The sequence below is a fragment of the Anguilla anguilla genome, chromosome 19 (assembly GCF_013347855.1).
Source record: "Anguilla anguilla isolate fAngAng1 chromosome 19, fAngAng1.pri, whole genome shotgun sequence".
Taxonomy (NCBI): domain Eukaryota; kingdom Metazoa; phylum Chordata; class Actinopteri; order Anguilliformes; family Anguillidae; genus Anguilla; species Anguilla anguilla.
The window spans coordinates 13,693,914-13,706,505 of NC_049219.1; the positions used below are offsets into that span (position 1 = coordinate 13,693,914).

The window sequence follows — 12,592 nt, forward strand, 5'->3', positions numbered from 1 at the left end:
GTCTGAAAATGGCTGGATAGGATGTAACTGCTCTTTCTCTTTCTTTCCCTCCCCACTTCTCCCTCCACAAATGCAGGTTATTCACCTGTCCTCCCTTGCTTCAGGCTTTTCGTTGATACCAAAAAGTCAACACAAGATCCGAAAAGAAAAAAAAAACTAAACAAAAAAAAAAAACTAAACAAAAAAAATAAAACATTTTTTGCAGAACTTTTTTTTTTGTTTGAGAGGGTGGAAGCAAGGGACGGACCCTTGCCTTAAAGAGTCTTCAGTGACCAACCGCGTTCCAGATGGAGCCAGCGATTCTGCGCTCACCGGACCAAGTTGACACTTGCCAAACCAACTGAAACGGGCCGGGTGGGGGCGGGGCGTAGTGGGAGCGCACACACACCCACCCACATTTCCTCCCCCAACCTGAACGCCGTTTCCTTCAAACAAGCAGCAACAAAGCCACACATCTGGGTCAGAAGAGAGCCGTCCCTCTAGTGGTGGAACGGAGGAACTGATTGTTGTTGTCAGCGACAAATCTTTTGTTTCGTTAATAGTTTATGTTGATCTCAGGATTAGCCGGAACATGGCTAACAGCTAACGTTCTCTCCTTTCCCCGTGTTTTATTTGAGTTATCACACTGCCGTGGTACAAGACCGCAGGGGGATCGCAGACATTTTGAGGGAGGGCTACATGTTAGCAGGGAATAGTAGTTCACCGGGAGATAACCTTTTTTTTTTTTTACATATCGTTAACCATTCACACGGTAGCTTTAGTTTTCACACCTTTTAAGTAGCGACAGTGAGTTGTTACCCATAATGCCACAGCAGCGTGAGCATCTCTAACGAGGACAGGCATGAGCGATTCAAAGCTGCACTGCCACCCCACGCGGGTCAAGTAATGTAATCTGTGTATAAGTCTATACTGTACAAACAGCTCAAGAGACTCGTATTTTTCCATGCGTCGTGTGCACACTGTGGATCGTCTGCCATTGAGAAAACACTGGGGAGCCGGGATTCTTCACGCCCTGTAATGAGTTTCCGATTCCATATGGCTACCGCTGCATCGGTATGCCAACTATACTGGAAGCTTGCATGGGGGTTTATGGTTTAACAGGCAGGGGGGCAAATGGCCAATCACAAGAAGAGGAGGAAGACAGGGAATCCTGGAAGATGGAGTGGAATTGGTCACGTTCAAGGTGCATATTGTAAATATGCATATTTAAGCACTTATACATTATCTTCTCCATATCATAACTACATCACCACTACTGTAATGATGCTATGCTGTAAGAACAGAACATAAGTGTAGGGCATCAGCAAGAGTGAATTTGTTTCAGGCTGCTTTTTCAAGTTCGCTCTTGTTGAGCGTTTTACACATTTTATGGTAATCCCTTTCCTACATTACGACTACGATTACTCCTGCAAACGTAATTTTCATCAGTGTTCTGCAAAAACAAACAAAAAACAACAAATTCCCTCAAGTTTCTCACCTGCTTAGTTATTTCAATCTAAGAGGACTGTGCTAAGTTTACAGGTTAAAACAGGTCGTGCTCAGTTGTATATTTTAATATGTGAAACAAGTGATCCAATCTCTTTAGCATACTGTCTTCATCATGCAACTGTGTTGGAATCCCACCGCAGGTGTGACTATAGGTATTGGAAATTAATCTATGGCTGTAAAACTGAAATAAGTTTCTTTATAAGAAAATCTTGAAATGGTAAGACAATGATTTTGCTGCCAGAGCAAGAATTTACATGTTCTGCTTCAAGTTCCTGAAATAACTTGCATCTGAACAACCTGTCATCTACCGACGGAACAATGTTCCATGTGGGATTCAAACAAACAACATTCTGAAGACTATGTCACACATGAGTCACAGCCCTGACCACTGCCACTACCACACTCTCTCAGAACCAAGATTTTACACGGGAGCAATCTCAGTATATTTGCCCTATTTTTAAAAAATCAGCCTTTATTTTTTGTGTTATGAACACAAAACAGAGAACCGCAAGTTCGCATAATGACTTGTCCCTCATCCGCTCACTGCAGTTGTGTTCTTGTATACAACCATACGGTGTTCGTTTCATCAGGGGTGTTCAAGCTATAATCACCATCAAAGTGAACAGCTTTATTGATGTGTGTGGTGTCAGGAAAAAAAACAGTTTTTCTGTCAGTTTAATGAGTCAACTGTTCATTGCAGGTCATAAAGTAGCTGTGTCCCTTTTAATTTTGCACTGAACTCTCCTTATAGGTGGGACCAAACAAGACTATTTCCAAGATGACATTTCTGTATAATATTGCATTTACAAATCTTTCTGGTGGTGGTCATTTCAAATTTCCTTATGTGCATTTAGAGGTATTATTTTGTATTTTCTTTAACTCTGGATTTAGAAAAATTGCAGCATTTTATGAGGTCATAATACCATTCCCAACCTTCCCAGGCGGCAGCATTGAGCACCTTGACAAATCAAAATGGTGGAATTTTTCTTCCGTAACCGGGGGAACGTTGTGCATCCAAGCATAGCAGTTGGTGCAAAAAAAAAAAAAAAAATAGGGGACCAGAAATTACAAACAGAGCGACTACTTTTGTGATTTTTACTCATTTTATTTGCAGGCCCACAGGGCAATATTTAAACCCACGAGGACTTCTGTGATGGTAAAACCATGTACCGCCATTACAGCTGGGCTCAAGAACTGCAAGGCAGGGCGTGGCCTCCCGCGTCCATTCGAAACAGTTTTTTTTTTTAAGCTGTAGTAGTGTGTGTAGACTGTTCCGGAATCACAGTCACATGACGCAAGACAGATGATGAAAGCTCCGCCCCCTCTTTGTTGAGGGCACAGGCGTGTGAAGGAAACTCTCCAGCCTTTTCTCAGACCAGGAAGCAAACGAGTGTCATGTATAGGTAGGTAGCACTTTTTTCACGGTTCTCTTGTTCGGCGTGCGTCCAGTCCAGACTGTTCTTCATTGGTGCCATTCGTGTGCATTTTTTGTCACTTGCTAGAAAGGATGACCGTGTAACTGCTGGGGCAGCGGGGCCGGGGTCATTGTCACAGTTTAAATGTGTGTGTTCCAAAAAAATAAAAATAAAAGGCTTCAGTATCTATCCCAGTGACCTCCGGGTTGAGTCTCTTTTCTCAGTGCTGTTTCACGCAAATGCAAACACACAATAAGGGAACACTGTGTTCGTGGCATGGTGAACTGAGTTGGTAAATTTGTACTCGATGCGGCAATGGGCACGAGCCAACTCAGACACATACTTTGAAAAAGTACTAAGTGGGGTTGGGCTACCAGTCACCAAAAGAGTTCTGAAATTTCTAAGGCCGTAACAGGCACACAACTTGCATTATCAGGAACTTCAGTTCCTCAAACTCTTGAGTTATGCAAGCTCAAGTGCTGAGGATATTGGGATGGGAAGCACACACATCTCAGGGAATTGCTCAAAGGCAGGAATAAGAAAGTTTTACATCTTAGGATACACAGTAACACACCGCAGCATCCTAGAAGTGACCGTGACTTTTATTTTGAAAACTGAACTTCTCCTATCCTAGAAATGAGGTCACTGCAGTCTTCTGTCTGCTTGTTAAAACAGTCATCCCATTGCAGTGCATAAATCATTTCAATCCTATAATTACCACAAGGAAAGCTTCTAGATCATATTTTCACTTCGCTTGTGTGCAGAAAATTGATTTCTTTTGTCCAGAAACAGTGCTGCCCCACTCCTTAATCCAGTTTAAACAAAAACTAGGCTATATCTTCCTTGTTAATAAGTCTATAAATAGCCTACGAGTTGCATCTGAAGTTAATTCCCACCTGACTACTAGAGGCCAGGCAGGCGGAACACAAAAAGCAAGTAAAAGTGGGAAAAGGTGAAGCAGTGCTAAGCCTGCTGTGGTCACCAATGGCAACGTGCCCGACGGATGAGCCAGAGGTCTGCGGCATTAGCATTAGCAATCCCAGCAAACGTGCAGCTCAAACAGTGCTCACAACGGGGAGTGATAAGAAACAGCTTACGGCATGTTTAAGGGTGAGGAGCTTGGCAGCACAAGGCAGGAGTGGCAAAAAGGGACAGCCTTAACCTTTAGATTCATAATTATATAAAGTGCAATAAAGCCACTCGTCCAAAAAACAGACCGAAAGAACGGATGAACATTTCAGTCGTGCATCTGTTCATCCGGACTATGTAAGCAGCCGAAGAAAGGACTGAATTTTCTGCTTCCCTCTTACTGCTGATAAAAACAAATGACAGAATTATCAGATCTATAAGAAAGGCGGTGGAAATACAGACCACGTGTGTGGCAATTTCCTCTTTTCCAAACGCATCTTTTACTATCAAAGATCAGTATTAAAAAAACAAAAAAAACAATGTTCACTGAGATGGAGCCGAGCAGGAATTTAAGCTCACCAGACTACTAATGTAGCACACCTCCTAAACCAAGCTTGCTTAAATATCCCTCTTCAAAACGAAAAAGTATATCATAAGAAAATCACAATGCGACTTAATTTAGCTTCGCAAATTAGGTAGCCACCGACACCTTAGACAAGCACTACTAGTGGTACTTGTTTGCTTGGTATCTTAGCAAGTAAATATTTGGTAATGAATGACTTGCAACATTACTTACAAATAATAATAATAAATAACAATTATTATGATTATTTTAAATTTAATTTACTAACTCACCAAGTGTCAATCAACAGGCAGCCTCTCCAGGATTTCCGCTTGCTTTGTTTATAAATAAAATAGTAGAAAACTGTTAATATGTTTCGGGCTTTTTAGAGGCTGTAGGAAGATAACTCTTTAACATTGTTAAAGCAGAGAGACGGCAGACAATTGAAATTTTCTCGGACTAAAACCAGCGCAGAGAAGTTGGGGTCATTGCGAAATATGGCCGACAGACTGGCGACTCCCGGCGCACCATAGGTGTAATTACAGCGAGCATTTTTGATATTTTTTGGGGCTCATTTTAGCTTTTGGATGAGTTTAGGGTCAGTTTTTTCGAGCCCTACCATATTTCACGTCTTTGCCTTGGCTTGCTCTTAATGAGAACATTCTTTAGTGTTTAAAAAAAAATGAAAATGGCATTTTTTTAAGAATGTGTCAAGGGGGTTATATATTCAAACAATATCACTTCAGTTTTATGAAACAGAGGTCACTGCAATAACTCTGATGCAATAACTAGTGATTTTTTGGATAATGTTATTCAATGAACAATGAACTATGATGAAAAATCTTCTCTTTAAAGCCTACAATCTTCAAATGTGGTGTAAATATTGAATACAACACTACAAAACACGATTAGCTTTATATTCATCTTGCATTATTGTGGCTCATTTCAACTGACAACTAAGTGTTCTGTGATTACTTGTTCTGCTCCTGTGTTTTCTTGATCACAAACATTACATGATTTGGCATTTGAACAAGTTTTACATATTTTACAATTTACATTTAACAAACAATGCAAAATAGTGCAACCAGTTCCAGTACACTTCAGACAGCTTTCCTTATCTTAACACAGCTTATGTAAAAAAAAAAACATTTTTTAAAAATCCCTTTTTGAAAGATGCTGAAACATACCCTAATGTGCATTTTGCATCTACTGTACAGGTGTACACAAATGAGCGAACATTTCTTAACATGAAACTTACATTTCTTAATTGTCTGTGATGCAGCAATTTTGATATGTCTTAAATTAGTCAGCTCAGAAACCGCATCGAACAGAAATCACGTTAGGAACACATCGTCACACAAACGATCCTTGCCTACGTGTCCTATGTCTGTCCTCGCCATTCCTCAGAGGGAGGAAGGCCTGGCTCAGCTCTGCCCGACCGCGTGGGTCAGCTGGTGCGCCTTGGCGAGACACGATTGGCTGAAGCCCTTGCCGCACTCGGAGCAGCGGAAGGGCTTCTCCTCGGCGTGCACCCTGGCGTGCCGCTTCAGCTGCGTGGAGCAGGAGAAGCTCTTGCGGCACTGCGGGCAGCCGTAGGGCCTCTCGCCCGAGTGGCTCCTCTCGTGCCGCTTCAGGTAGCAGGACTGCGTGAAGGTCTTGCCGCAGAGCCCGCAGCCGAAGGGCCGCTCGCCCGTGTGGAAGCGCTGGTGCTTCAGGAGCTCGCCCGAGGACAGGAAGCTCTTGCCACACTGCGCGCAGCCGTAGGGCCGCTCCCCGGTGTGCACCAGCTCGTGCCGGTTCAGGCCCGAGCGGTCGGTGAAGGTCTTGTCGCAGCGGGGGCAGCGGTAGGGCCGCTCGCCGGTGTGGGTGCGGCGGTGCTTCAGCAGGGTGCCCTCGCGCTTGAAGCCCTTGCCGCAGTGGGCGCACAGGTAGGGCCGCTCCTCCGTGTGGCACTTCTGGTGCTTGGAGAGCTCGCCCAGCGAGAGGAAGCTCTTGCCGCACTTGGAGCAGAGGTAGGGCCGCTCGCCGGTGTGGATGCGCTCGTGCCGGGCCAGGATGGGCAGGCGGGTGAAGCGCTTGCCGCAGTGGGAGCAGGGGAAGGGGCGCTCGCCCGTGTGCGTCTGCTGGTGCTTCTTCTCGCCGGTGGCCGAGCGGAAGGTCTTGCCGCAGAGGGCGCAGCGGTAGGGCCGCTCGCCGGTGTGGCTGCGCTGGTGCCGCCGCATGTCGGACGGGCGGGTGTAGCTCTTGTCGCACTGCGGGCACTTGTGCAGCCGCCGCACGGCGTGGGTCTGCCGGTGCTGCGAGCGCTCCAGCAGCGAGTCGAAGCTCCGCCCGCACTGCCGGCAGCCGTAGCGCCGCCGGTCCGGGTGCACCTGCTTGTGCCGCGCCAGCTCGGCCGCGGAGCCGAAGCTCTCGCCGCACTGCGCGCAGTAGAAGGGCAGCTTGCCCGCGTGCGTGCGCTGGTGGCGCGTCAGGTCCCAGGCGGTGATGAAGCGCTTGGCGCAGCGCGGGCAGTGGAACGGCCGCTCCCCCGTGTGCGTGCGCTCGTGCCGCGTGCGGTCCGACGGCGACTTGAACAGCTTCCCGCACTGCGAGCAGGCGTGGCTCCGCGGGCCGCTCGGCTCCGGCTTGGCCGGGACGGGAGGCGGGCTTTCGGGGGCGGGAATGAAGGCGGGGCCGGGGGCAGGGGCAGGGGCAGGGGCGGGGGCAGGGGCAGGGGCAGGACGGGCAGCGCCAGGAGGCGCTGGGTTTTCTGCTTTACGGTCTCCGGCCCACACAAACTGCTTGTACTCCTCTGGGTGAGCCGTCTTGATGTGCTGGTAGAGGTACCCTTCGTCCGAATGGAAGACCAGGCACTTAGAGCAGGCAAAGACCCGCGCGTTCGCCTCCAGGGTCCAGCCTACGGAGAAAAGACAAGAATGAAATAAACAGGAACCAGAGCTGATAAAAAAATAACAAATTAACACATATAAGTACACACAGAACATCTCTGAAAAGCAGGTTAGAAATAAGTTTCAACATCAGAAAGAGAGCTATCCCTGATAACTACAATAACAGAGCACAAATACCAAATAAGGGAAATTTAATGAATGGTAATTGATTTAAAAAAAACATTAAGACAGCAAAAGAACAAACATTTCCTTTTATTAGCAAATTTCAGCACCCTGGATAGCACTCATGCAAGCACAGTGAAACATTACTTTATGAACGCACCTGTTAGAATTGCTGGTCTACTTCAAAAACTACCATAGCGTCCTGATTTGTATCCAGTTATCACGCTACTACTGCTTGACCTGATCACATGTAACTCATATATAAAAAGATGGTGCCTGTTGATGGTGGGGATTGGGGAATATAATCATTTTACTAAAGCTGGAATAATCGTGGCATCCTGAATCCAAACTGCACAGAGAGGAAAAGAATGTGAAACATTACTTCACCTGCATTCCCATTCCTGTGTGAGAAATTTCTGGCTCCATTCATGTTTCTGGAACAGGGCGACAAACAACACATTCTGCATTTCAAAAGAGCTCGGAGAATTATCAGACAAAAGACGCACGTTCTCCAGTACCCCTCCACCCCGCTTTCTCTTACCCTTTCTCCTGTGACTCGGGGAGGCATTTCAGGGTGATCACCAAGCTGTTCCCCGTCTTCTTGTGTGTTACAACCGCCCCCTTCCACGGCCACAGCCTCGCCTCGCTGAGGGTCGCGCCAGTTTGGGGTGTGTGAATTATGTCATTACCGCACCTCGGTTCCTTCCTCTCATTTTCCTTCTCTCCGTCTCTCTGCTCATTCTCGTTCCTCTCACTCTGTCCATCGTTCTCTGTCTCTTCACATTTAGTGTCCATTCCTCCATCCTCAAGGTTCATCCCTCCATTCTCTGCCGCTTCTGCCACCGCCGTGCCCTCCTCCCTCTCTTCTGCGCCCTCACTTAAGCCTACACTCGTCCTCAGCTCCACCTCCACCCCCGCGTAATCCGTGCTGTCAATCAAACACTCCGACACCACGTCTTTGCTGAAAGAGGAGGAGCTTAAAACAGCAATAGAGCTGTGCGGTGATTCTGACTGGCCCCCAGAGTCGGTCTGCTCAGATGTGATCACAACCCCCGACAATGAAGGGAGAGACAGAGATGAGACGATGCAGTCATCCATGGAAGGGAGAGCTACTGAGAGAGAGAGAGGAATTATCTCAACTATTTTCATGTCCATTAAAAATTCTAAAATCCTATTGTTCTCAAACCGCTGATTTAAAAAAAAGTTGAAATACTGTATCATTAATACATTTCTGCCCTCATTTATATACATCATATAACTGAGACCTACCATTTGTGGTGAACTGTCCAAAGCATCTGTGGTGCTGAAGCAGAGTCTTGAGCTGCTGTTGATGAGAAGCAAACTGCCCACACTCCTCCAGGCCTGTGGAAGCAGCACTGAGCAAGGATGCTGTCTAAGTGAGAGACAGGGAAAGAGGGGGAGAGATGGGTAAAGGAGTCCACCTACTCCTTATATGCCCAGGGACATGTTCGTGAGAATTGGATTTGTGTTAATCCTTCATTAATTTTGGCTGATCCTTAAAAAGTGATGAGATGCTATATAAACTCATTGGGAATCGGGGGACCATGACAGTATCTGGACTCCACATCTCCACCTGGTTGTTGCCAAGCATGCAATTATGCTTATGATGTTAGCATTTCATACAGTTATTAGCAAAGTCATTTCTCAGGTAGGACCATGTACAGTTTGTCACTCTCTGGTGGTACCTGAGTAAGATCTGGTACTGGCAGCAGGTGTTCCAGTCTGGAGAAGAACTCCCACACCAATGTCTGCAGAGTGGCATCATACTTTGGCCCAAATTCCACTGGGAACACCTCCTGAGAGAAGAGAGAAGTAAAGATAATTTTAAAGAATCCAAAAAAAAAGAAACTGTATGAATGAGGAAAAAAAAAACACGATGATAAACTTGGGAATCTGACCTGGAAAAACTGCTCTCTCTGTGCTGGGTTCTTCAGCAAGGTCTGCACCAGCTCCAGGAAATTTGCGTCCGACACTTCAGATTCTGCTTCACTCACCTGGCAAACACAGCACATTGGCCACACAGGTAACTGTCAATTACAGCAGCATGGATCAGCCGCTGCTTTCTCAATATTTTGGCTCTGTTTCATTATTACCTGGGCCTGGATCCTGTCTACATGGGCCTGTATGGTCTGTGGGTCTGCCAAGTGCTCACTGCGACACAACTCCAGAATTAACTGAAACAGCCAATCAAGAGTCAGCGCTACTGCAAGTGAGGACCGCAGTTCAGTTTGCATTCTCCATACACTTTCAAAGCTCCTCCCCCTCCAATGCTCTCTACAACCTCACGGCCCTTCCACATCTTCATTTCGCCCAATTACCTCTCTTGCTTTTCACACCCCAAACCCTCCTCCATCATTTCAGTGCTGGGCTTCACAGGCCTTTACAAAGCATTTAATGGTCTTATTGTAGAACCATGTATACAATCTCACCTATTTTTTCCCTCCATTCTTATCATTTCTTCTACCCCCTCCCCCCTTTTTTCCCCTCTCACCCTTGTTCGCAGGCCTTGGATGAGCTGGGCCCTTTGTTTGTCAGTCAGAAGTTCTGGGACTGTCTCAGTCACCAACGTCACAAACTCCTCCAGCTTCCCATAATGCATTATTTCTCCCCGCTGTGTCATTTGCCACATGGCTGCACAGGCCAAGCGTAGCGGTGGAACCAAGAGGCGTATGGAAGAGAGAGGAAGATGGGTATCTGTAAAAATAAAAATTAAAAAAAAGAAAGAAAAAAGAAACGTGTTGGGGGGAAAAAACTAGAAATGACAGGGATAGAGAGGAATAGCACTGTGTATGAAGGACAGCACAATGACATCCAAATCGTCTAACCAATATTTTACTTTTCCTGGGAATTACCGCCAGGATGTAAGCAGGAACTATCCACCAATCAGACACGCCCCTCACGCTACCTTGAGCTATGAATACCGGAAGAAGCATGCCTCATGAAAATGCTTCAGCCACAGAACATGTTCAGAGCCCAGCAGTCCCAACCATACAGCACAAGAGTGAACTGGTCCCAACCACTTGGCGGTCCATTCCGAAATGTAAGCGTATTCTGCAGTCGTCCAGCGTCATACTGTTGGCCTATTTGGGAGGCTAACTATCATAGCTAACTACAGCATAACTATCTCATTAGCATTACTCTCAAATAGCCGTTTTATTCATAAAAGTTATAACAACCATACGTTGCAGTTCTTTTTTTAATTAAGCATTTTTAACGCTTACAAACGTGTAACTTTGCAAAGTGGTTACAGCGGTTTACCAAACTTTTAGCCTGTGGAACCGTTTGTTCGTCAGCTAATGACATGAATTTAAGGTAGGTGTAAAAGCAGAAATACCTGTAAACAGACCGCAATATGATTCCAAGATACATCTAACCTCGGAGTAGTCAAAACGTTTGCACATCAATAAAAAATCACGTCCTGTTTTCTGCTGTAATTAAATCACGCTGGAACAGCTCAGTTGCAGCTTGCAGGTTCCTGGTAACATTGCCATTAAAACTAATAAATGAACACGCAATGAAGTAGTCCACTAACGTCATTTTATCTGGGCAATACGCGAACTCAGTGCCAGACAGGTAGCAAGTTAGTAACTGTAATAATGTTACGAAATGAAGTGACAACACGCATTTTCTGTTTTATGATCAAGCTCGCCAACAATACTTGACACCAAGGAGGGTTAATAGTAATAGTTTTTTAGCTGCCTATAGTCTAGTGGTAACTATCGTTACAGTAGTGTGTCATTACCTGCATTGCTATCTGAGAAACAATCAGTTTCCATCGCTGCAGATCCTTTAACGATTACTGAACATAAAACTCAAGAAAATATACAGAATTTAAAAACGAAAACTCGTGCCCAACCGCCGATAACAACCATTGACAGTGAAGCTGAAAAAATGGCCGCATACTTCCGGTGTCGAAGTGTCGACGTATCAAAATAAAAGTTCCTCCACTAACGTTTGAGCTTTTAAGTCAATAAGGACATTTTATATAGCAATTAGTTATGTGTCAAACTGATCATATTTCAAACGGTTTGCCTTAATATTTTCATCATCATCGTACCCATCTGGCTGATTCTTATTTTAAGCACCTTAAGTGGCTTACAATAGACAAAAGAGTCATGCAGATTACTATGAGGATTACATATAAAATTGTAAACAACTCCCAAGTTATTTGGTAAATTATTTTACTCGCATCAGAGACATTATTGTGCAAGCAGTGTCAGTCTCACTGATTTTGTCCCTTGTACATTCAAGAGCCCAATGGGGAAGAATACCTTTTTGTACAAGCAGTCCAGTGGAATATACTTCCCTCTGAATTGAAATCATGTGCATCCAAGAATAATTTTGAGTTATCCTTAAAAAGATGCCTATTAAATACTGTGTTTTTATCATATAATCTTCCAATCTGCCAGTACTATTTTGTCATATCTTTTTGTACTGTGTTGTATTGGATGTTTTGTCATGTCTACATTTGAATGTTAGCGGACCACAATGGAAATAAGTCTGCTGGCTTTCTTGTGTTTCTATCCTCAGCAATTTTTATAGGATTACTGTCTGCTATGCAGTCTTATGAAATCTCAGTTTTAAATAGTCAAATTCATTCATTCATTCATTCATTCATTCATTCATTCATTCATTCATTCATTCATTCATTCATTCTATTTACTCTGTGGATGGACGACCACTGTTGTAGTTACGAATGTAAAACTGCACTACTGCACTAAGTAGCTGCACTACTCCGAAGAGTCAGTAGAGGGCTCCTGGGACCATGACAGAGGTCAACTTACTCTTCCCTCACTTTTAACCTTTGTTATCACTTTTATGTAATTTCATACACTTCTTTGTCGTTTGTTTGTGCTTACGCATTGCGCTTCTGCCCAGGCATTAGGATGTAGTGTGTTTAGTCCCTTTAGGTCAAACTAAAACACTAACAATGGTCAGAGTGGGCCATTGGCATAAACACTCAAACATCCCTGGGCCACACAATTCTAGTTTAAGTAGTGAGTGTGTGTTTACACTGGAGCATTTTGGGGCCACAACCGCATTTATGTTTAGGTCCACCAAAACTCCAGTCCCTGTAGGTCAAACTAAAACACTAACAATGGTCAGAGTGGGCCATTGGCATAAACACTGAAACATCCCTGGGC

At 45.0% G+C, this 12,592-nt stretch overlaps 2 protein-coding genes and 1 long non-coding RNA gene across 9 annotated transcripts in view; 1 reads left to right on the forward strand and 2 right to left on the reverse strand.

Moving 5' to 3' along the window:
* Nucleotides 1-3,101, forward strand: part of ptpro (protein tyrosine phosphatase receptor type O) — a 39,843-nt gene extending 36,742 nt beyond the window's left edge. For all 7 annotated transcript variants that reach the window (XM_035402003.1, XM_035402001.1, XM_035402005.1 and 4 more), the window contains one exon: nucleotides 77-3,101. The gene's annotated coding sequence lies outside the window, so the exon portion shown is untranslated. The remainder of the gene's footprint in view (nucleotides 1-76) is intronic.
* Nucleotides 2,724-5,113, reverse strand: LOC118219106. Its single transcript, XR_004763658.1, has 2 exons — nucleotides 4,668-5,113; nucleotides 2,724-4,215 (listed from the first exon to the last, which is right to left on the reverse strand). It is a non-coding gene; the product is annotated as an uncharacterized LOC118219106 (long non-coding RNA).
* A 157-nt stretch (nucleotides 5,114-5,270) lies between these two features.
* Nucleotides 5,271-11,325, reverse strand: LOC118219226 (zinc finger protein 567-like). Its single transcript, XM_035402228.1, has 10 exons — nucleotides 11,191-11,325; nucleotides 9,940-10,142; nucleotides 9,542-9,622; nucleotides 9,347-9,442; nucleotides 9,134-9,244; nucleotides 8,697-8,820; nucleotides 7,969-8,536; nucleotides 7,815-7,861; nucleotides 7,077-7,273; nucleotides 5,271-7,040 (listed from the first exon to the last, which is right to left on the reverse strand). Exons 1-10 carry the CDS (start codon nucleotides 11,222-11,224, stop codon nucleotides 5,799-5,801), a joined length of 2,703 nt encoding a protein of 900 aa, XP_035258119.1. The 5' UTR covers nucleotides 11,225-11,325; the 3' UTR covers nucleotides 5,271-5,798.
* Nucleotides 11,326-12,592: the final 1,267 nt, after the last annotated feature.

What these genes read in the sequence shown, in the direction of transcription:
- LOC118219226 (XM_035402228.1), bottom strand. Translation starts at nt 11,224, where the DNA reads ATGGAAACTGATTGTTTCTCAGATAGCAATGCAG. An exon ending in TAGACAGGATCCAGGCCCAG is followed by an intron (nt 9,443 to 9,541) that starts GTAATAATGAAA and finishes TGTGTTTGCCAG; the next exon opens with GTGAGTGAAGCAGAATCTGA. An exon ending in AGAGAGAGCAGTTTTTCCAG is followed by an intron (nt 9,245 to 9,346) that starts GTCAGATTCCCA and finishes CTCTTCTCTCAG; the next exon opens with GAGGTGTTCCCAGTGGAATT.